Source organism: Chlamydotis macqueenii, chromosome 7, assembly GCF_036417535.1.
Source record: "Chlamydotis macqueenii isolate bChlMac1 chromosome 7, bChlMac1.mat, whole genome shotgun sequence".
In the NCBI taxonomy this organism is placed as follows: Eukaryota; Metazoa; Chordata; class Aves; order Otidiformes; family Otididae; genus Chlamydotis; species Chlamydotis macqueenii.
The window spans coordinates 39,000,759-39,025,631 of NC_141562.1; the positions used below are offsets into that span (position 1 = coordinate 39,000,759).

At 49.7% G+C, this 24,873-nt stretch overlaps 1 protein-coding gene across 1 annotated transcript in view; it reads right to left on the reverse strand.

Moving 5' to 3' along the window:
• TCERG1L (transcription elongation regulator 1 like) overlaps positions 1-24,873 on the reverse strand; it is a 67,259-nt gene that overhangs the window by 24,134 nt on the left and 18,252 nt on the right. The window contains exon 6 of the mRNA XM_086752832.1: positions 3,487-3,612. Coding sequence (XP_086608958.1) covers positions 3,487-3,612 — 126 coding nt within the window. The remainder of the gene's footprint in view (positions 1-3,486; positions 3,613-24,873) is intronic.

The window sequence follows — 24,873 nt, forward strand, 5'->3', positions numbered from 1 at the left end:
AGACGGGAGGATAAAGATGTCTGATTGAAGAGCCTTCGTGGAGGCTCTGCGGCAGGCAGAGACATGAATAATTCAGTGTGAAAAGTAAAGGGGAAGCAGCAAAACTACCTTGGGTGTAGCACAGAGGATGGAGGTGTACGATCAGAAACATCTTATTAAATCAGAATTAGAGAGGGAGAGGGAAGACTGGTTCATGTCACAAGAAACTATGGCCAAGAGATAACAAAAACTTGTTTTGCAAAGGTATTTGGAGGCCAAATCTCCGTTAATCTCAAAAGAAGTTTAAAATTTTGATCCTAAATGCTTCCAAGAATTGGATTTATTGAAGTGCACAGATCTAAGCACTCAGGTTTTTACTGTCCCACCAGCATCTCCGCAGGCCAGTTCCATCTCTCCCCACAACCTACTGCTTCAGGGTTTTGAGATCAGCCTAAAAATTGTACCTGGCCAACTCAACTCCTCTTCTGCCGGCTCTTGCTCGAGCCACGCACGGGGTTTCAGCACTGGCAACGTCAGCTGGGCCCACGCCGTGCTCCCGCAGGCGGGGAGCCCCCTCGGCCCATGACCACCGCCCCAGGGAAGTGGCTCCTGCTCCAGCTCACCCTCTCATGAGCACCTGTCTCCTCTCTCAGAGCACGTCTCCTTGAGCGGCGCTTTTTCTCCTTCGGCTGCAGTCTCAGCCCTTTATTTTTTTTTGGAGATTTGTGATGGAAACAGCAGAATAACGAGCACAAATCCTTTGTTTGGTGTGCCGGACCGCGGGCTGCTCGCCTGCTGCAGAGTTCTAGCACAAACTCATTGCACTGCTGGACTTCTCAGGCACGCTGCCAGCACTGCCCAAGAGATGCTGGTCACCACTAGCCTGAAAAGAGTTTGTTAAGACCTGCACGGATTCTTGCCGACCTTCCTTCCTCTGCTCCCTCTGTGTGATTCTTTCTAAATACCAAGTTCAGGATCTCAGCTCGGATATTCAAGGCACTTCACAGTCTGAGCTCTGCACGCCTGTGAAATGCCACCGAGCTCTGTGAAGGTGGCAGTTACAGCCCCACCTCTCCTGTACCCACTGCAAAGCAAAAGAAGTTGGATTTGTAGTTGAGACTGGACTTTTTCCAGCTTCCAACACAAGAACAAATCCTTACTAGAAGCCAGGTTCATTGCAAAATTTACTCCTGCTCCAGAAATATAGAAAATGTTATTAATTTTGTCTTCAGAGAAAGACAGACTTTGCGCTGTCACGAGGAAACTCCAACTCCGCCAAGACTCACTGAGCACCCGATTTTCTCTCTCGAAACAAAGCCAAGGAAAGGCTTATCTATACTGCGAAACGAAAGCATGCCTGAAACGTCATGTAGAGTCTGTATGCTGGCTCAGTACTGCCACCACAGTTACCGGCAGCGGAACACGGTGGCACAGGCCTACACACGACCATCAAAGCGCCCTACGTACCAGGTGTAAGGCTCACAGCTTAACATGGAGGTACTGCACTTGTCTGTCCTCGTCCTCTCTTAGAAACCACCAAAAAAACGCAGCACTTCGAGGCTGATGCGTGAAAACACTTTCACTACTATCATTTGCTCTTAATTATCATTCCTGCTTTGATTGGTTTTCCACTGGAGATAACGACAGTTGGTAGTAACCTATAGAGAGGAGTGTGACCTCCCCAAAAACATTACAGAAAAATCCATACCACCCTTGAGTGAAATTACCATTTTTCTCTTAAACGTAGCTGGCAGCAAATCAAAGACGACAAAAGGAGGAAGAAGGTGGTATTTTGTATTTCAATAGAAAGCTGGAAACAAAAATATAATGTTAATCTGATTTACATTACTTGTGTGCATACAAAAATGTGACGATTACTCTTCCAAAGTGGTGGCCTCCCACCAGTAAACCCACTGGATTTAGGCAACCAACTGACCAAACATCACGCTGGCCTCGTCACCAGAAGCCATCTAGTCATCAAAAGGCTCCATATAGTCAAATCCTCATTCAGCACAAGGGATAAAAATCAGGAGTGTTCGTGTTTTCCAGCCTGCCAAGAAGATTACGAAATACATTTGACACGATATGTGTTAGAAGCCACGATGGCAGATTTCAACAAGCTGCAGATCAGCACAACCCTTGTACAAATCTTCGTCTTTCTGTCCCCGCGTTCTCTGAACAGCTTTAATATTTCCTCCGTCTCACCTGCTTCTGACAAAGTAAGTCACCACAGTTCCAGTGGCTCTAAGGAGGAGCACGCAGGCCTTCAAGCACAGTAACTGTACAGACGACAAAAGAAGTAGGCGTTTACCAAAAGCAAACCAGATCAGAAACTTCAAACTGAGGTATGTCACAAGAGACGTGTACGAACTCTCCTTCAGTTTAAGGTGTCTATGTCCTAAAGATTTCAGCAATCTGCAGACAGAGCTGGAACACCCAGCAGCATAGCTGCAGCCGCAGCGCCTTGCAGACAGGCACAGCAGGCAGACCCGCTCCGAAGGGAGCCTCCCGCTCCACTGACCGACTTACCCGGCACAGCTGCCCACAAAGTGGTTGATGAAACTTCTCTTTTGGCCGTGGGCAGAGCCGGTGAGCCAGAGGTACCCAGCAAGGAAACAGCCCAGCTGGACAACTGACAGCTTCCAGACCAAAACTCCGTACAGGAACCAGCACTGAACCAGTACATTCATCTCTGACTCTGCAACACCTCTACCACCGCGCTAATCCCTAGGTGTGGAGGATCAGATGAATCACACCTGAACTAAGTAAGTCCTGGTAAATCCCAGGTTTTTCCATGAAACACAGCTGGGAAGGTGCATCCGGGCTGACTGGCATCCCCTCTCCAAGGCTGCGAGCATCCAGGTCTGGGAGAAGAACAACCTGTACAGCCCCATCACAGCATCCCACCTCCATTGACAGAGCTCAGACATCATCCTAGGAGGAATTTTACGTTATTAGGAAAGATGTTCCCAATTTCCTGTCAAAACCTGATCGCTTTTTGATCATGGTTTGCAACATGCATATGTGAATCTAAACAAAGCCGCAAGAATTCCTCCAGCCTTTGAGGCAGCACTGCCCCTCCTCTCACGACAACACACGCACATTTACAGGACAGTGAATAAACCGGTTTTATTGCACAGCACAAAGCGTCCGTGGAGGCTCTGGCTAACAAGGCCTCACAGAGCAGCTCTCCAAAAGATAACCACGTTATCGCTGCACCGCTCGTGAATACCACCAGCATGGGAAACGGAAAGCCCAGGGACGTCTTGGAAACTCGCCTTTTGCGTCCTCAAACACAAAGCCACTGCCAAACGCCAGAGCGAGTAAACAGGATCCCAAACACTGAACACGCTTGTAATTAGCTAAAGCAAATATCGTAAAATTTGAGTTGATTTTTTAGGAGTCTCCCATCTCCATGGGGTATGGAAAGGATGGTTTGGTTGGAAGTACATAAATACACAGCGTATGCTTCAGGAGTACCCCCAGTGCAGAGGAACATCCACACACCTGTTAACGGCTGCTCCATCAGATTGGCCGCCATGATCGTCACCGCCGGCGCAGAGACGGCAGCCACCCGGGCGACCTGCGTCGGCATCAGGGGACCCAGGCGAGCGTCCGCTCTGGAGGCAGAACCTGCATTCAGACCATAAGGAAACCTTTTATTTTCCCCAGTAAACAAAAACGCCTTTTAAAACCTCACTTTTTCCCAGCTGTATTTCACAGAATGCTCTTTTAACCCCTGCTAAACATCTCTCCCTGCACCCATTTGATTGTTAAAACAACAGGCTTGACGGTTTGTTGAATCACTGGCCTAGTCCGGCCACGTCGCCCATCGATTCTCATCCAACAAGCATTGGTGGAAATTTTAAATCACTAGAAACGCGACCCTCAAAACGAGAATCTGCAAGGATATATGAATGCTTTCAGAACAGATTACAGCAAGATCAGTTTTTTATTTAAGATTAAATAGCACACCTCCGGTTTTTCCCGTCACTAATCAGGAGCTGCATCCACCAGAAATTACTTTGCCAATAATTTAAACCGGCAGCTTCGTTCAAGGCAATCACAGTCTGCTCAGACAATTTACAAAATGGGAAAAAAATACTGAATTGCTCATATACGGTATTCATGATAAAGCAGTAATCAAGTCTGCTCCAGAACTGTGCTAATTAAACCAGGCTACTTAACCCTCGAGAATTGCCAAGTTTGAGGTCAAACCTTGAACACCAGTTTCGCAAATCCTTTTTTCAGGAACTGAGAGCCCCCACCACACCCCCCCACCCCGGTGTCCCACCCGCCATCCCCACAGCCGGCCCAGAAGCCACCATTTTGAAGCCAAAGGGGTAGCGGGGCCGCGTCCCCGGGCCGAGGCAGGCGCCGGGAACATCCCCTGACCACCCGCGCGCAGGCCAAGCTGCACAACGGCTTTTTAATGCAACTATAACAGCATTTAATCATTAAATGGTCACTTTTTCTTCCTTAAAACCAGAGCCCAGGGTACCGTCTGGGCAAGGGGGTGTCTCCTGGTTGCTCCAAGGGTCAGCAGAGCCGGCTCTGCAGGGGCACAGGAGCCTTCCCACCCTGGCCACGGGTCCTTCAGCAGGCACCACGCCTTCAAAGGAGAGTGTTTTAGCAACAACAATACTGACGGTGCTAATTACGCTAATGAAGCTGTTGTCAGGCAGACATACATTCCATTGAATGCAATCCGAATGACCTGAATGAGTAAAACAAAACACACATCGCAAAATTCAGAGATTTTTCCTCCCATCCCAACGACCAGGAGACTGCAGTGGAAGGCAGAAACTCCCCAAGAGAAGACAAATCTGAGTATTTTTTGGCCACTAAGTCAGGATAAGAGAAATTCCCGCAAGACACGATCAGTAGCATGATACAGAAATTACCCTGCAAGATGCTCTGATAAATGTAATCCAGAGTTGTCTGGAAGAAAGGAAGATAAATCAAGCATTTACGGCAGAGGAACAGGGCAGTGTGATGGTGGTTGTGCCACCTACACACAACAACGCTACTGCAGGCGCTCATAACTCGGCCGTCTCTAACAAGACAGTGAACTACCTTTCAGCTCGAGACAACGGTCAGACCTCAGGCAACGACGGTTTCTTTTTTCTGCTTCTGTCAAAGCCCCTGGCAACACTATTACCTTGGATGCGCGCTCCAGATATAAAGAAATGCAAAGGAACCATCAATTCCAACACCAAGTTCAAGGCACCTTCCATTATGCCGAGCAACACATCGCAGGCTCACGACAGCTCCCCCCATTTTTATGGAGATGCCCAACAGGACACACCACGTGAATGGCCTGAAGTTCTGGTTTCCATACCCTTAGAGACCCTTTCTCAAGGCAGGATGTCCATCTGTAACTTAGCTCTACATTACTGTACAGTTAATTCCATGAATAATATCTTACACAACAAGAGTTTGGCTTTCCTTGGCGAAAACAAAAAGGTCACTTCCAGAGTCATCCCTGACCATCTTTGAAAATAACAAATAAAAAAATACTGGAGATGAGCATGGCTGGGAATCTCTGCCTTGTCCTTTTCCACCTCCTGCTGCAGAAGGTCTCCAGGAAACAGGCTTGTCACAGGCAGCTCCAGACTTTCCAGACAAGCTCTTTGAGGAACACTGAGCTGATCCAAAATGGGCCCACCAGCATGGCCGGGCACCGCGGCTCACATCACTGTGTTACCTTGCCAGGGAGAACATCACATCTCCACCGGTCCCTGCCGCAGCGGGATGCTGGTCACATGGCGCAGGAACTCCGCGTGGGCTACATGTGCAGCCACGTGAAGGTTCACACCCGAATTTGGAGGTTTATAGGGACACTGGGTAGATGTAAGCTCCCATTAAGGCAGTTACACCTGACACGCACCAAATACGCTGGAATGATGTGAGGCCATCATAACCTTTAAGGATAAATATTTATGTTTTCTAGCTCTTCGTGCCCACAAAAATCAGGCTTTGCAACGGAAATAAACTCTGCGGATTGAGTGTGACATCATAATCCACACAACCTTCCAGTCTGAACCCAACACAACCTGGGCTGGAACAAGACCCCAGCACGAACTGTCAAGAACCTGACACCCACCAACCTTTGTGCATTTTATGATGAAATTGAGGCAAGTTTTACAACAAAGCAGCACTGAGGAGGGGAGGGTAAAAGTGATCTTTCCTAGGAAGTTTCCGATTCTCACCAGAGCAGGGAGCCCCGACGGGCAAGCGGTGCGTGCTGAGCACATCTGGGCCAGATTATTTCAGCGCAGATGCATTTTGCTGTCGCTCACAAACTCCAGCAACCTGCGTCTCCATTTGACCGCAGCGAGGACGTGGCAAGGACAAAGCAGAGGAGCGGGAGGTTGGGAAACCTGAAGATCCTCTCGCAAGCGATGCGCTGCCCTGATTTGCATCCCTGATGAGCAGACGCTGATTTGCATCCCTGATGATGGAGCCTGGAGCGAAGAGCCCTTGGGAACGGCTCCTCTCTCCTCTGCTCCCAGGCAAGGGCAGCCCAGCGAGGCCAAGTCCCGGAGTCGCTCTGGCCAAACTGGGAACAGCTACAGCTGCACTGACTGAACATGGGAACAGGAGTCAAATTAAATTAGACAGAATATTTTTCCTGGAACAGACAACTAACTTTTCCACCACTGTTGTTCCTAGCAAACAGTATTTACTGGCCGTTTCTTTCTTCAGGCCGTACCTTACAGACAGGTCACTGTTGCTAGCTCCCTCTCCTCCTCGCTCGCGGCCAGAGCAGACCTCAGGAGGGGCAGCAGATGCATTACCGACACTTGTGACCCGGTTGAAAGGGACAGGACATGTTTTCAGGGCACAACTGTTCTTTAGGAATGTTTACTCCGTGCCGCAGCAGCCCCACCAGCTCTCATCGCTCCGTTACACAGCGCGCGGACGTCAACCGCCACCTTACCAGGAGTCACACTGCCCGCGGCAAAACAGAGCGACGCAGCGGACACGTCCTGCTTCTGTCGCCACGTTTCACTTCTCACATTTTCCAATTAAACCATGGCACTTCCAACCTTATTTTAAAGCTAACCTTGTTCAGGTTTGCAGTTTGGCAAGGGTTTAAGCCTGATTCTCCTCAGTGGGATTCAAGAAGCCTTTAACAGCACTGCTCCCAAAACAAGAGGGGCCAGGTAATTTATTTTAACGTATTCACATTGAAAATATCTGCAGCGTGGGCCTAACCTTACCCGTGGTGAAGTCAGCACAAATCTCTGCTGAGCTTTACAGGCGCTGAATCACGCTCCCGAAACCACAGCTTCTCCTCCTGCAACACATTTGCCTCTTGCAAAGCGGCTCTTCACGCCATGGGATAAAGGCTCTGAATGCATTATTGAACAGCACAGTTTGTCATTCGTACTTATTCTAGCTAAATATATCCCAGAGCTTGTTTTTATCAATGGCTCTGTAAGACCACCTCACAAACAGCATCAACCAGACGCGCACAACATGACCAGGTGACCGCAGCGGCGCTGGGCACATCACACGCCGAGCCAACACAGCGAGGTGCTCAGCCTATGCGAGGATCAATCAGGATAATATTTCTGAGAACCTCTAAAATTCAGCTACACAACCCAAACCCTCCTTTGGCATGCGAAGGTCTCCGGCTGCCCTGGCGCAACCAGCTCCCCCAACGTCAGGCTCCACGGCACAGGGCAGGTGATGCTCTGCCCACCACGATGCTGGGCACCAAAGATGGGTACTCCTGCCCTCCCCTACGCGGAAGGTTGTTATTTAAAAGGATATCTTTAAATCAGGTAGGTTATTTTTTGCGCTGTAGACTACTGTCCAAACAGCACCCAGTAGGAAGTTCACTGACTTAAAGATAAACCAAAAAAAACCGCTGTGCCTTCGCTGCTGGGAGACTGAGACTGCACGTGGGTGTTGTAACCGGAAAGCTCTCATCAGAGCCCACTGGAGTCAACGGGAGGACACCAAGAGCCTTCCAAAGTGGACAGAAATATTTAAATGCTGATTCAAGCCTTAAACAGTTCAGCAGCAGGACCACAAATGGCAAATGCCTTCACCACAGCCTGTGCCGCCAGCCCAGATGTGCACCCGACGGTTAGCGGACACCGGCCGCGCGCAGCGCAAGCACCTGGGACGCCTCTGCCCCATGGGCCCGTTCCGACGGAGGGGTTGTCCCGTTTCGTCTGCACGGCTTGGGAGCTCAGCATCTTCAACTCCCGTGAATGCTCCGAGGTCTCCACTCCTGCCGTTTCCCAGCTTCATCTTCTGACAGCCCAGATTTTCATTGCATGAGCAGCCTCCTGCCAGCGCAGCTAGTCTCAGGCATGGGAAAATGGGAAATTTGCTTCCTTTCCTGGAATATTTTCATCCATTCTAGCACTTTGTTTTGTGGCTGGCACACTAGTGTTCCAATTCCTCTGCTTTGGCAGAGATTTTCTTCTCGTTTTTTTGTTCAAGGATCACCTTTGGTTTCTAAAGGCAGCAAAAAATTTCAGTGGTATGAAGCCCAAGAATGGAATTTTTAAAAGTGTGCCAGTCACCAAGGAGCAGAAAACCCATTAACAGTGTAATTCTGTTGACTTTCAAGTCACTGACGCAACGCTGCAAATCCCACGCTCAATAAGCAGCCCAGCAGGTACTCCAAGATATGCTTATTTCTAAGTCAAAAGTGAGCCACAAAGATTCTTTTTTACACCCAAGTTGAAATGTAATGAGAATGTATTAACAAAGAGCATTAAATATCCAGTGGCCCGGCTCTGCGTGGAATGGCTCTGCCCCCCCCAGCCAGCGTGACCCGCAGAGCAACGCGGACGCAAGGCGGGCTCCGCGCTTCGCCCTTTCGATGCCATTTACAGGAATCCCGCTTCTGCATGGAAAAATCACGCAAAACCCAACTAACCGAGCCCAGGAAAACCTAAAGCAGGAGACAACCAGGAAACATGAAATAAAACTCTAATACTGAATCTAGACACCCAAAAGTGCTTTCCAGATTGAGCTGCTGTGTCCTTGCGTGGGAAGCGCCCACAGAGAGCAACCGTCTCGGCAGCAGAGCACACCACTCACAAACTTGCCATCAGTTCCTTACTTCTCACTGACAGTAATCCGGAATGCATACAGGCCCGTGGAGAGGATGAACGCAGCTCAGTAAAACCCATTCCAGAGCGCAGAGGATACAGCCGGCACGGAGTACATCACCCCCCTCCTTGTTGTCCACGGGTCAGAGTTTTACTCCACATTTTCCTGGGTTCTGTGGATTTTTCAGCCTAAAATCTGTGCTCAGTGAACAATGGAGCAGCTATTAATAAACTAATTGGATATAACATTAAATTAAGAGAAAATATAACAAAACAAAGGAACAACCCTTGCACATATCTGAAAAACAGCCACCAGTGCACCCGGGGTGCTGCAAACGGAGAGCTCCTGTTGACTGCAGGGAGACCCTGGTTTGAAAGGTGGCCTTAATTCCCAAACACACACAAAAAAAAAACCAAAAACGTGTAGCAGTACCATATCCACACGGACATTAAGTGTAAGCTGAACACACTGCATCGGAGCAAAGGCCCTTCCCGAGCAGCACCTACTCCGGCCACAGAACATTGCAAATGCTGCGGGGAGAGAGGAGGAACGGAATGAGGATGGAGTGAGAGACAGGGAAAAAGTGTAAGGAAAAAAAAAACGCAGCGACAGCATGGTATTTCAACAGGATGCTCTTCCAACCCTTCAAACACCCAAGAGCTGAACAAGCCTTAATGGGCGTTCTTTGCCCACAAATGTCTCTGCTAACTCTTCTGAACCCACCAGGATAAAACCACAGAGGCTTTTGCACTGACAGAACTCTTCAGGAAGGACCTCCAAGTACTCTGTCGTTGGCTTCACACCTGAGAACTCTGGGTCTCTGCAAGAGGCTGATGCTCGCCTGCACTTCCCACATCTCCCAGGACCTTACAGACCTCTGTCCCATCCTCTCCCACCCTAGCCTTCCTCCCTGCTCCAGTCAAAGGGCGCAGGGTTGCTCATCTGTTCTGGCACCGCCCTGACACTGTGCAGCCAGAGGGTCACCAGGAAACAGGAATCGAGACTTGTATTTAGATAGAGACACACATACATACACATATATATGTCTCATTCAAAAAGAATCAAACTATTGCCACACTGCCAAGGTACAAAACTGGTTTAAAGCAAAGCACTGAACTGTGAAGCAATCTCACCCAAATTCTTGGAAACTGCTGGAAGGAACAGAAAATTGAAGAGCTGATGAGCGAAGCCCTGCAGTAATCCATTCCGCAGCAGCAGCTAACGAGCAGGTCCCCGGGGAGAGCAGGCACATCCCAGCCTCCTCCCGTACCTGGAAGACACTGCCCTCCCACGCGGATGCAGCTGCCGCGACACGGACACCGTGCCAGGCAAGGGGGAAGGGTGCCTGTGCCCAACACAGCGTCCACATCGCCTTCTCGCTGCGTGGGCTGGCCAGTTGCACAAAAACGCTCCTCGTCGGCTGAGGCACTGAGCCTGAGAGGGACCGGGCACCGGGCACTACGCACAGCCCCGGTCTGGGTTGAGGAATGCAGGCAACGCCCGGCTGCTCCCGCGCAGCTGGGTAACTTGGAGCTAACTACTGCGAATGAAAACCCAACGCAGGGAAACCACGGCTTGCTTATAAAAATCATCGACAACATTCCACGTGTAACTCATTTCTGTGGTCTCTCTAACGTCTCCTGTGGGATCTGGACGTGAATTGAGAGAAAGAAACAGGGGTAAAGTTAAAAAATCTTGAAAAAGAAGATAATGACCTGAAGAACTGTGTAACTAGGATTGAGCAGGGCAGGCAAGAAGCTGCAGAAGGAACCTGCCACCCACTACAAACCAAGCCCAGCGGAGAAATGCAGTCCTGCTGGTGAGGAAAGGGACCGGCAGAAGAGCCCACCGCAGGATGATCGGCAATACGGGAACAGGGCAAACCCACCTCTGCTCCAGCTCTTCACTACTGAGCTGTTACCTGGGAGGAATCTGCCTGTTCCCAGCCCCGCTCACCCCATCACCACCGCTGCACCAGGACAAGGCCACGCGGACACTTGGCACCCCCCAGTCCCCAGCAGCACCCCCCTTGCTCACCTTGGCCCAGCCAAGCTGTCGCCAGCACCGGGGAGGATTCCTTTGTAAAAATTCCTGAAACACCAACACACACTTACTACTGAGAAGAGGAGAGCAACGAAATTAATAATTTTGATCGCTGTGGCTAATAGCCAGGAACAGAGTCAGACACAAAACCACACCAATTTGTCACCGCTGTTATAATTTTGTGACCCCAGAAGCGAAGATCAGGGCGCAGGGACTGTCCTTTAGAAGCAGCATCTGTCAGGATCAGGTGATTTGGGGCAATACTGTTTATTTGCACAGGACGAGAGAAGTCTCTTTGCTTGAACAAAGCAGAAACCAAACAGTAACAACAAAAAATAATTGTTTGGTGTTTTTTTTAAAAATCAATTTTTACAAACCATGCAGGCTCCTCCAGCTACACGCAGCCCCTCAGCTCTGCTTCCATCCTCTCCTCAAGGCCACACCACGTTTCTCCTCACAGCCACAGCTGGCTAAACCCGAGGCTGCCCAAAGCCACCTTTGCTGAATTCTCCCTCCTTACTCCATTCCTTTGAAAGGCCCAGATACGACCTGCAAGTAGTTTTGCTTGTTCCCGTGAACGGGACTGACCTGGACGCCAAAGCAAAGCCAAGCATCCACGGGTTCATCACCAGCCCAGAAAGGGAGAGCTGGTGAGGAGGGACAGCTGGGAAGCTGGTGAGCACAGCACCGCTTGTGTCAGCAGGCAGCAAAAAGGAGATGGATTTTGTGAATCCAGACTTTCCTTGTTTCCCATCTCAACAGGAACAACACTTTGAATGTTGGCAGCATCATCGCTTTTGGCAGAATTACCCCGATTGCTTTGCAGCTCTTTGTCCAAGTTTCCCGTGGTTTTATTTTTGTTTGAGTATTTCCATTTTTAAATTATAAAAAAGGAAATTGCTAGTGAAGATCTATTTTGCTACTGTACTGGAAAGTAGCAAAAATAAAATATAATGACCCGGGACGGAAAACAGAACAGCAGTGAGACGGAAGGGTGACGGGTGACACCAAGATGAACGTTTCCGGGAAGGAAGAGCTCTCGGCAGGTTCTGGTACCGCCTGGCGCAGACACGAGGGACGCGGGGCCATCACAGCAGGCTGGGAAAAGCATGAGCTGGCTTATGAATTCTGACACCAAATTAGATATTTTTCTTAGTTAAAAATGGGTAGTGTAGAAGCTTAGTCACCTCACTGCCATTCCATCAGATTAATAAATTGCCCTATAAGGGGGCCAGAAAATTAGCGTAGGGCTTTCACTCTTTGGTTAAATGAAAAACAGTAGCAGGGGTAAAAGGTACCTTTTAAAAAGCAGGCGCAGAAATATGACAGCCACGCTGAGGACACGGCTGCCATCAGCATCAGCCCAAAGCCCTTCGTCCCTTGTTCATCACAAAACTTTTGGGAGGTCAGCCACAAGCGGTTTAGTGAGGAGCTTCCATCCCCCCAGCACAGCTCCCAGCTCCTCAGCCTAGCTCCCACAGAAGCAAAGTTTTTTCTTCATACCTTCTTTTTTAGGGGATATTGGCCCAAACACACCCGTGCTCCTCCACAAATACATCTGGAACCACGAGTAGCTTTTGTACAAACATGAAAAGAAAGGTTGATCTTTCAAAGACAGGATGAACACCTCCGTACTGACGAGCAGCAGGGCAGCGAGGAGCAGAGAGGTGCTGCAAGCGCGTGGACCGAAAGAAGGTGATGGCAACACCTCAGCTTTTCTGAAGTGCCCGAGCATCCAGGAGAAGGGGAAGCACTCTGAATGCCAAAAAAGCTTCAGCTGAAGTTTGTACTTATTTAAATACCAGGAGGCATACATCCAGGGGAAACCAGCCCTCATTAGGTCAGAGAATCACTTAAGGAGGTAATTACCTGTCTCCTCACACACGTACTGGCCAGCAGACACGGCTGGCACAGCAATCAAGTGCAAGTCATCTCCTCCAGCTGCCACTGAGCTACCCTGCTTTGGGAAAGCCTTGTCCCATCGTCCCTCAGCACCGAGGAGTTAGGGCTGGCTGGTGTCAGCTGCAAGGACTCCGCCCAGATTTCAATCCCAGGGGCCTGTGTTTGGCAAATATTTACATTTCATTACAACCATCCTCCGTTACACTGTGAACGCCAGGCTGGCAAGTGAATCCTGCATAAAAAACAGAATATTGGAGAATGTTTTCCTCGACATTACTGGCAGTCTCGCATGTCATGAGACGATCTGAGGGATGGCGCGCGCGGCAGCGGGGCCCCGAGCAGCGGGAGAGGCACCCGCAGAGGAGGGGAGAGCGGCAGCACGGCCGGCTCCTTCTGCTTAACGCTCCCACGGGGAATTTTTGTGATAATCTACACGGGAAAGGGCTGTGCTGCCTGGAAAAGGCGCTCGAGAAGATGGATTCAGCTCTCAAAGCACAGTTGAAGCAGAGCAAATAAATATCAGTTTGTTTTAACAAGACTAGCCTTACTTAGGATGAGTACAAATGTGTGTATTTACTGCAGCGGCTCGCAAAACAAACAGCGTTTCTCTTTGTTTGGTTCCTACAACTCAGCCATCTGACTGGCAGCGTTTCAACTCCGGAGCCTGCACAAGTCCTCCGCCGCTTTCCTGCCACCAGACACCAGCTCTGACACACGCTGCGATTCCTCCCTGCATCCCACAAGGAAGGTCAAGAATATTTGTCACATTTGGATTTTCAAGGGAAGCGGTCTGGGGGTCTTCGGGAGGTCCCAGAGGTGACCCGATGGACAGCTAGGCATCTGTACGGCAGATTCAGGTCCACCGACGGGACGGTGACTTTGCAGGGTCTCTGGGTAAGTCTTCAGGCTTCCTAAGATCAGAAAATGATCTCACACCAGTTAGTGACTTGGTATTTCCACAGAGACGAAGAACTTCAGGAGGATAAAAAAAGCAACCCACCCTTGTCTCACCTCGGCAAAGAGAACTGAGCTCTGTGGCTTCGCTGTGGTCACAAGTAAGGCCGACTCCCCAACTCTTACATCCCCCTACACACTAATTCAGATTGCATTAAAAACTTCATTCCTCGTGGGATTTTGAGACAGGACTGTTGTTTCCCATTTCACCTCACTTGTGGAGCAGCTCCTCACAGCACAATCTTGCTCAGACATAAATCTACTACATGGCTCCCGTGGTATTTTCAAGTACACCCAGCAAAGAAACAAAGTCTTTGGTCTTCCCTTTCCTCTAGCTCTCTCCTTCACGAAAGGGATGCGGGGGGCTGGGGAAAGAGAGGAAAACGCTGGCTCACAATATGGCTGGACACAAGTTTCTGTGCGAGGGGCAGTGATTTTTGGGGCCAGGGTAGGGCTGGAGGCAGTAACGCTGCGCAGGCTGAAGCACAAAGGTGCTGCTGTCGGGCAGCTCTCAAACCACCGACCAGAAGTCAGACCAACACCAACCGGAGCGAGCACTCCAGGAATACCCGGAGATCCAGCATCAGTGTCACCAGAGCATGGCAGGGACATCGGGCCGGATTCAGCGGCTGCCTCCCATTTCCCACGTGTCCCTCAGGACGGACGCCGCCCCTAACGCGTGCGAGACGGCAGGCGGGCGAGCTCCGCCAAGGCCACCCGGCAGCTCACCCATCTGCTCGGCGAGTCCTTCCCCAGGGTCAATCCATGGAAATCCCTGCAGGAATTCTCACTGAATTACCTTGACCTCAGCTTTGGCGCGCTCTCAAGATATTTCTGTCTGTTTCCCGTATTTGGAAATATTTTGTTTCTTTGGGACGGATCGATAAATTTGCAACGCCTACGGGAACGTGCTGGCTCCCTCGCGGATGCACAGCAGCCGCTCTCCTCAGACTGAAGTCAGAGCTGCCTGAAGAAATGAATCAGCAACAGATAACAAACGAAACAAGGCATCTTCGAGGTGCCAAAAAATTATTTATTTTTTTTTAAAAAGGGATCCTTCTTGAGCCAAACCAATGCCTAGTAACGCACACCTTCTCAGTGCTACGCTTCTGTTCCTGCCAGCTACACAAACAGTGGCTGTTCTGGGCTGGAGACATTTTTTACCGTGAAATTTTGAAGGAACTAGAACACTGCACCAGATCCAGATCAGCTGGGAGCTCTGGGAAACAGCTACAGCGTTCTTCTGCAAAAAGGCGTTTTTAAAATATGCAAAACTTGTGCTTAAAATTATGCAGGATATTATAGTTTGTTAAAGAGAAATCAGGGATCCTAAGAAAACAAATTTGGCACCTTTCTTTTCTCACCAGCCTCCATTGCTCTCAGGGAGTCTCAGGTCTGATTAAGCACAGCAATCAGGACACGGGCTAATTACAACTGCAAAGAGAAATTACAACAACGGGTACTGCACCAGGGATCAAAGTGGAAACAAAGCGTGAGACCACCGTGATGAACATCCTCCCCCAAGAGCAGGGAGGCCAAACATCTCCCTTTCCCTCCTTCAAAGGGCACAACCCGGGGTTCTCACTCATGCCACTCTCCCAGGTCACAGTTTTATGGCACGAGGTGTCCTTCCTCTGGACATCTTCTGCAGCGAACGTCAGCCTGCTCTGCAGAAGCGCTCAGGGTCAATAACCGACCTGGTAACGGAGCCAGCAGCGCACAGCGCGACCGGCTCGCACCTACAGACCTGGGAACCTGGACAGTGAATTGCCACCAACTCCAGAACTTCAAGGCCAAAACTGGAAGCAACACGGGTTTGCTGGGTTTTTTTTTGCACCAGAAATGAACAGAACTGAAACTGAATAAGGCACTGCCTGGATGGCCGCACTCACTAAAACAGAAGGAAGCAGATTCAGATTGGACATCAGGAAGAAATTTTTTACCCTGAGGGTGGTGGGGCACTGGCCCAGGCTGCCCAGAGAGCTGGTGGATGCCCCATCCCTGGAAACATCCAAGGCCACCCACCCGCAGCTGGCTCCACCGTACAGGTCAGCAACAAATTCTCACCAGGAAGCAACTCAGCGCTTTGACTATTCTAGCTGTTCGAAGGGAACTCCTGGGCACATTTTAATATTTTAACTGCCTAGGAAGCGCCTGGTTACAGTGAATCTGGACCAGCGCAGGTTTCGTCAGGAAAGGCACACAGAAAATGTAACAGAAAAACAGTATGATGAGGCCCTAAGAGAAACTGATATCATTTTTTAAAAAAACATTTCTGAGTATAGGTATTTGATATTTTTATGTGCAATGATCCTTGTTTCCTTAAGGATAAAATAAAGAATAAATTACCGTGTCAAATAACAGGCAAGCTGCGGGTCACCATCCATTTCAGACAATCAGGTGAGCTGTATTCCCAAGCAGAGCCAAACCCCAGTAACACAACAATTACTTCCACAGAGCCCAGTCAAGATCACACAGCGTGCTCCTCCTGCATCTTCGTTACTGCCTTGTCTTAAACTCGGGTCTTCAACCATCTAAAGAGCTTCTGGAAAACCAAAACCACCGCTTTCACATGGCTGCTTAGTAACAGCAGGCTCGGTGCCATCCTTCTCCAGCCCTGTAGAGCACTGGAGGCCTGGCTGGAGGGCAAGATGCCAGTGCGGACTGAGCCACGGTGGCCTGTGGACGGGTATGGACCAACGGCCCTTCCTGTGCGGGAGGCTCCCAGGCAGAGCCTTCCACCCCGGGATGCTCTAAGCGTCACGCGACGACGCACAGATGGGTTTGGTACCATTTATTCCTCCTACACCTCCTCTTTTTAAAAGGTCTGCTAGTTCTGCAGATGCCAGGTCGGGATTCAGGAGACTAGGAGAACTTCAACAATCCCATTTCCAACTTCCTGGCTTTGCCTTTCTTCCCAACTGCAATGGCAGGTTCTCCGCTGCCGGTGTTGTACAAACTGCCGTTCCACAAACAAGTGCCAGAACAGCGCTTTGAGTAGCAGAAAACTCAAGATTTGTCTCTGAAGATGGAGCTTGGCTCTGCCATGTGCTATGGAAAACACGTAGAATATAGAATCATAGAACGATTAGGGTTGGAATGGACCTTCAAAGGTCATCCAGTCCAACCCCCCCTACAAAGAGCAGGGACATCTCCAACCAGATCAGGTTGCTCCCAGCCCCGTCCAACCTGGCCTGGAATGTTTCCAGGGATGGGGCATCCACCACCTTTCTGGGCAATCTGTTCATATGAGATTTTGGAGCTGGGTCCCAGCTCACCCACAGGTGGCTGGAGACGCGTGATGCTGGGGAGCGTGTCCCCCAGACCCACCGTGGTACCCAGTGTGGTACCCACCACTGCCCTTAACCCCATCCTGCAGCCCTCGCCCCTTACGCAGGGAGGAAGGAGATGACTGTCTTCACATCCACGAAGCGACCAGAAATAAACAGTCCGGCTGCCCTACATGATCGCAAATTATGATACTGCTCTGCAACGGGTAATTTTCATTCACTGTGATTTTAACAGGACAATTGGTTTTTAAGGACGAAGAGAAAATACGATTTCATCTCATTTCATGCAAGCGGATATTTACAAGACACAAATCATCAGGATGACACGGCCACAAATATTAGATTACAATCTGTGCTGGACTGGCATGCTTTTAAATCACTTCGCTTCCACTAAGGCTTACCCCAGAAAAATCCTTCCTCCAAAATTATCTGTGTGGATACCAAGTATACACAGGCACACATACAAATAATAACTTGAGGGAAGGAGAGCAAAATCAACCAACCCCAAACTCCTAACCAGGACTCGCTGTTGCATCTTCACCCACGTCCCTCGCACCCACCTAGTGCCGCCGCAGCAACCGCAAAGCCAAGCCCAACGCCACAGCTCCCACAGAGATCCCTACGCGGTAACTGGACAGCTACGGCAGCATCCAGCTCGCCAGGAAAGCTCTGCGGAAAATGCAATGCCCCAGCACAGGCAGAAGCTGAGCTTTTGTTTCTGCAGGAGGTTTTTCAGGTTTCGTTTCAATATTCGTTGCCACAGCCGCTTCAGGAACGAGGAAACGCTGAAGTAAATTGCTCACTGGAGTGGGAACTGAAAGTGTGCAGAGAAAGTCAGCACATATTTCTGTGAATGTGCAGAGTCAGTACTGAGCGTCCGGGCGCATCTCCTGCCGAGGGGCGAGCCGGGGTAAGATTCTCCTGTTCACTTTCTCTCCTTTAACAACCTGGGTTCTTGCAATTTCCAATAAACAGAGACACAAGTAAAGTGAAAGTGGCTTCAAAACCAAAGTGAAGTCAAAACCCCTTAAAAGTCAGCTGAGGTGCCATGTTTAGGCTTTCTAAAAACCTGGTACTGTACTATTGATGCTTGATACCACCAGTTAAAAACCAACCAACCTCTCCTTGACCTGAGCGAGGGGAAAGCCACGGCACAAGGCACCGCAGGGCACACCTCCACCCCACCAACAGCTGGTTTTAGTGGTTAAAAAAAAAAGAACAACCCTGTACAAATCTCCCCACTTCAGTATGGTTTTGCCATTCAACTGGCGTCGACTGTAGGCAGTCACAACTCTGCTTGCTTCTCAAAAGCTTTGTTGCCAGGTTTGGGAAAGCTGAAGCTGCTCAGTTTCAAAGATTTCTCAGAGGAATTACTTTTAGATGGGTTCTTAGCATCCTCATTTCTTGCCTTTTGGGGAGAAACAGTTCTCCAGCTCCATACACCCACCCCGAGACAACCCTGCCCAGACCCGACCACCCCACCTCTGGTGCTGCCTTCGCCCACCTGCGCTCTCCAACAGGAATTAATCCCCTTTGCGCACGACATCAGCCACCTCCCGTTGCCAGCGTTTAATTGAAAAAGAAATCCAAATTTAAACGAGAGCTCTGTGACCAGCAAAAGTTAACACAAAGCATTTCCCAACTTTTAATGAGATTTCTCATCACAACAGCCGTGAAAGCAAGACTCATCATAACGGCATTAAAAACGACACCTTCAATAACAAAAATAGCAGGACTATTAAACTGCACTTTAAGCCCCAGAGTTAGAACAGCAAATGACGCAAATCCCCGACTCCTCATCTCGTGGTTCCGTGTCGCTGCTCAGCTGTCCGGACTGCGGCTAACCCAGTGCTCCAGATACCTTGCTCGGGGTCAGGTTCCACAGCTTCAGAAGACGGAAAACACAAATCCTCCCCGAAAATTTTCTCTCACCTTTTTTTATTTTTAAAGATGAACAGTACAACCCAGAAGATACCCAGCTTCTGAGCCATCAAAGGCTGCTTCCCTACCCGGAGTCACGAAGGCGGAATTCCCCATCTCTAGTATTTCAGGTTTCCCTGCGGTTTTACGAGCTGGGCAGCCACAGAAGGGCACCAGGAGACACCCCTAAGGTTTCAGCCCTGGGAAAGATCTTGGTATACTGAGAACTGACATCCTCAGCACCACTTACTGTGCTTCCTAACAGCTGCATACATCAAGTGTGAAATTAGATTCCCTGCTTTTGCTCTCGTTAATTAACTCCTGGAATCCGTCTCAGTAATTACAGACTGTACGGCACCCGGGGCTGGAGCTGCAGCTCTCCCCCTTCCCAAGGGGCTGCTCCTCCTCCTCCTCCCGGCGAGGAGCCCGTCTTGACCGACAAACCCCTCCAAACCCCCCTGCCCACCGCCCAGGCTACCCTGGAGCTGACTTTTCCGTATTAATTACGGAATCACAGACAGGTTTGGGTGGGAAGGGAGCGTTCAAGCCCACCCAGTCCAACCCCCTGCCAGGAGCAGGGACATCTCCAACCAGATCAGGTTGCTCAGAGCCCCGGCCAACCTGGCCTGGAATGTTTCCAGGGATGGGGCATCCACCGCCTCTCTGGGCAACCTGGGCCAATGCTTCATCACCCTTAGCAAAAAAAAACTTTCTTCCTGATTTCTAGAAACCAAAGGGCTGTTCCTTCTTTCAAAAGCAGCAGCATTAGAAGCAACTACACTTTCCCTCCTGCCTCTGTCTGCTTGGATAAGAGAGGGAAGGCAGTTCCGCAGAAAAGCGGTGGAAAAAAAAAAAATGGGGGGGAGCAAGTATCAGACTAGAGAAATCTCATGTGAGGATAGCAACAGACACCAAAATATCTACTGGAAACCACAAACAACTCCACAAAGCATACTCCTCAAGATTATTCTCAATTATGACAAGTTTCTCCGAGCTACTGAACTGTTTGGGCAACATGGGAAACGGCACTCCTTCAATGGACATGCCGTGTCCCACACGTCCCGGGATAAACTCATGCCGTTTATCACCATTTATCATCACAGAAACCCTGTCTCAGATCTGCTCTCCTTCTCACATGGATACCTTTCCGGTTGGATAGTCGCCTGATTTTCAAAACACTACACTGAGAAAAGACTATCAAGGTGATATTACTGCTGAAGAGGAAATCTTGCCAGAATTGTGCCAAAAAAATGAGGCACCCAAGAGCTGGATCCCGTTATCAGATGGTAACGGTGGGATGTCTGAGGCAGTATGATTCAGCAGGAAAACAAAAATTCCTGAAAACTCCTCTAGCTGCTCTGGGCTGCGAGGCAGGACGGGGGAAAGGCACAAGAAAAGACAGAAGGGAAGGGGGAAAGTAAAAAAGGGGAACAGTCTACTCGCCAGGGACAAAACCTGCTCAGGAGGACACACACACAACGGTACCGAGTCCTCCAGCGCGCAGCGAAAGGTCAGTTATCATTCTCCTTCCCAAAGCCACCACAGCCTGCCAAACCCAAGCAGCCCGGTGAATGAGATCCTCCGGAAAGCAAACAATATGCTAATTCTGAAAAAAAATTTCAAACACCACCATTCCCCCAGCAAAATCATCCTTGCCTACAGCAAACAGGGCACACCTGCCAGGCACGCCAGCAGCCAGGGCTGGATTTGTGCGACGCTGCCCAGAAGGTCAGGCTGCTCGTTCGTTAGAGGCAAACGAAATCCGTACGCTCAGCTTGTGTGATTTACACAGCCCGCGGAACGGACTAATCCTCTGGATTTGCCGTCAAAATAAGCAATGTGTGAAGTGAAACCAAGCTCTTCCGCTCACTTTTAAAATAAAAAGGTAAGCAATTCTATTCTTTTTTTTTTTTTTTCCTTCAGACTGTTTCTCTTCTGTGCTTCATTTTCACAGCCAGTAAAACCAAGGCCACCCGACAAGAGATGGCACCGCGTGTAGGTTATTGCTTACCAAACACACAAACAAGCACCAGCAGCGCTGGGGGCCGCCGTCCCGCTCCAGCCCAAGCTCCGCAGCCCATGAGGACGGATGGCGGCCGCCCCCTCAGTGCCCCTGCAGCCAGGAGCCCCTCTCGAGCGTCGCCGCTCCCGAGCGACGCGCTGCCAGCTGCTCCCAGCCCGCCTTCCCGGGAGAGCCGGCCACGGGCAGCACCATGTCCTCGCCTTTAGTCTGCCACCCCATCTTACAGATCCAGACCTACCCCAGCACGCTCTCAACACGTGAATTGTTCATCTATATTTCCAATACTGTAACTAGTAACACTGGTATTAAAGAAGCAATAATTTAAATTTTTCTGGATTGTCGTTCTAAAGATTACCTCCTCTTAACACCCTTCCATAAAGGGCACGATCGCGGCATTACCATTTTCCTCTTCAGTAAAGCACAAACGAGCTGTAACCGACGCCGCAGCCACCGTGTTTTTCCAGCAGCGGTCTGTATGTGTTTCCAGGGACACATGCCTGGAACTCCACCGAGATCACTTTCGGTACCGCTCACTCCTCTTGCATTTCAGAGCATGACGCAGTCCCCTCGAACGGACAGAAAAGTTAATATTTGGTTTTTGGCAAGTTTCTCAGCGCAGCAGCTCCTAAGCCTGGTGACCTCCCCAGCCCAGGAACACGACAGCCGGTGCCAGACGAAAGGCTCCATCCGAATTATTCATCTCGTCCATCATATAAATTGGAAAATAAGGGCGTGGGTCCCCAAACCCAAAAGCAGTGATTTACGTTGAGCGTGGCTCGGCACACTTGGCAGGTAACAGCCTCCAAGCGCGGCGGGTCCCCGAGCGGAGGGTGTGCCCCTGCGGCGTGCCCGTCCCGCGCCCGTGGGAGCCGCCTGCCCGTGCCGGGGACGGGAAGGGGACAGTGACCGCCCCACACCTTCCACGCCCCGTAACACCTCTCCCTGGCCCTTGATATGGCCCCATTTGCAAAACTTCTGCAATTTTTTTCCAGCCTTATGAAAACTAACTCCAGCGTACAACCTCAACCTCTTATTTAATAGGATGTAATTCAGGGAGAATACATGAAATCACACAGCATCAAACCTGCAGAACTTCCACTTTCTCTCCGTCCTATCAGCCTATTATTTCTGCATGAACTAATCCTTTGTATTGCAGAGTAAAATTTTCAGATACTCATTTCTAGGAGGATATGAGTTGTAAGTTAGGTTTGGAATTTTGAAACTAGTAAAGTAGAAACCAGAAACGCAATTCTCTCTTTTTTCATTTTTTTTGCACAATTCTTAGGATGGCATAAGAGTCGAGATTTAAAAAAAAATAACTGGTTCTTGAGATCATGACGGGAAATCGACACGGCATCTTCTGCCTTCACCCGACAGCACGGCTGTGGTGCCTCCTCCGCACGGGCGTTGGGTCGCGGTTCAGAGCAGGTCCTCCATCCAGAGCGCCCGTGTCCGCCTCCCGCCGCGGGTGAGGGTCAGCGCCGCCCCGGGGGCTGCCCGACCCCCTGCCTCAGCTGCGGGAACGTCACCATCGCGCTTTGCATGCGGGGAACAGAACCAAATTTGCAGTAAAATCAATGAAATTCTATTTAGCTACTCTAGGGAAGCAGCTATGGCCCACTTAAAACTGTAGAATTTAATTAATTGTCCTTATTTATATTCTGGCCAACGAATCAAGATTCATTTTACCTCGTTAAATTTATTTACACTTCTATAGCGGGGCCTGATTGAGAAACTCACAAAGTCAGCCAGGAAACCTCCGCTGACTCCTGACTCTAACTGGTGAAAGATGACTGAAACCGGGTGCAAATCCGCTTCCCGCCACCGCAGAGGCTGAGCGGGCACAGCTGTACATAACAGCAACCCCGCAGCACCATCCGTGTCCTCACAAATGAAAATAATTAATTAACTGAGGAAAAAACACGCGTGTCTCTTCTCACTGGTAACATACGTAAAATTTTCTCTGGTGCAAGAGAAACCCACACAAAGTAAGGGCACTCCTGTTGCGTCTCTCCATCTTCCACACGGACCTTGGCCAAATTTGCTCCTTTGTACCACTAAACATCACCACAACACTTCTGGTAACAGTAATTCTTGTCCATCCATCTTCTCCTGGAGGTGGGCAATCCAACGACTCTCTTCTTGAAACGATTACGTTACCCTCACAAGACCTACTTCTTCATTCCAGTCAACTTCTTTATTTTCTTCCAAGACTTCTGCTCCACTTACAGTACATGGAGCTTAGCTAAGACTCTGCTTTAAGCTACAGAAATCTCAACTAACTTTTAGTCTTCACTAGAAAAAAACACGAAGCAGGAGAACCCCTTATCGAGAAGTCTTCCATGTGGAAAATGTTGTCTCCTGCAGCTAACGAGGAGGAGCTGAACTGATGTGAAATTAAATATGTGAGCAAGGGTAGGAAACGCACACCCGCCCCACGAATCTGCCCCCAGCCTAGGCGTCACGCTGAGGGCGGTGGGCAGGTTTGGCACATGGAAAAGGAGACCTCATCCCTATGGATCCCCAGCCCTTAGAGCAGCGAGGAAGACCTGCAGCCATCCCAGCAGTCCCCAGCACAACCCCTCCTCTGAGGGGGGAGATCACGAGAGCTATGGCACTCCCGTCCCCCTCTCTACAGCAGTGCACTGGCATTTTTCGAAGGAAAAACCTGCTACTTGCTTTAACCAGCAGTTAAACACACAGTAAACTAAGTCTGACTTTCACGCCGTTTATACCAAGCAAACCGTTGGGCGTGAATGAAAGGATTTGAGCTGTTTGTCTTGTCTAATGACTACATGAAATATTTATTAAGTTTTTGCTATTGTCAATATCTTGATATTACATTCGAGACACTGACCCAGTTTCCTCTGGTTCCCACTAGAGACAACAGCTGTTCACCCCCGAACCCAGCGGGACTGATTTGTAACCGGTCCCAGCTTGGCCGCAGGATTCCTGCAAGAGAAGATGAAGTACCCCAGCAGAACGTTCTCTCTGCAAGTGTATTTTTATCCCACCGCACATCCCTGCCTTCTTCGCACGTGCCAACACAGATAGGAAACCGGAAAGTCATTTTGTGCCAAATATTAGCTGGAGTAGGAAGCTATCACTTTAATAACTATAAACATTCATTTGCTTGCTTCGTTACACCGCATTAAAGCCAGGCGGATCATTTACAACCAGCTTGTTAGAACTACTCGGCATTCAAGGTCCAGCCCGTTGTACTGCCAGACACGCAGGACATCCAGGAAGGGGAACAAAAACCTTCCCCAGCAGATGAACATCGCGTTTCGGGGTGGAATACTTGGATTTGCTCATTTGCTCTTCCATAAACGCTATTTCTTGCTCACCTAAAATCCAGGAATTCCAGCGTACATAACAGCTAGACTATCTGAGATGACAAACGCACAAGCAAAATTACCACTGAGTGAATCATCCTAACGATGGGAAGGAGCACCCGGGGAATCAGCCCTGCGGAGCGCACCCGGAGCGGCAGAGCAGGCAGAAACGACCCCAACGCCCAGAACCGCACAGGCTCTGCAAGTATTTACTCACCAAATTGCATTTTTTAATTAATCTTTTTGAGAAAGGAAAGAGAAACGTTTGTAGTTTCCATTGGACAAATGCAGCTTGGTGTTAAACACTGATTCCACTCCTGTCACTGAATCACAGAACGGTTTGGGT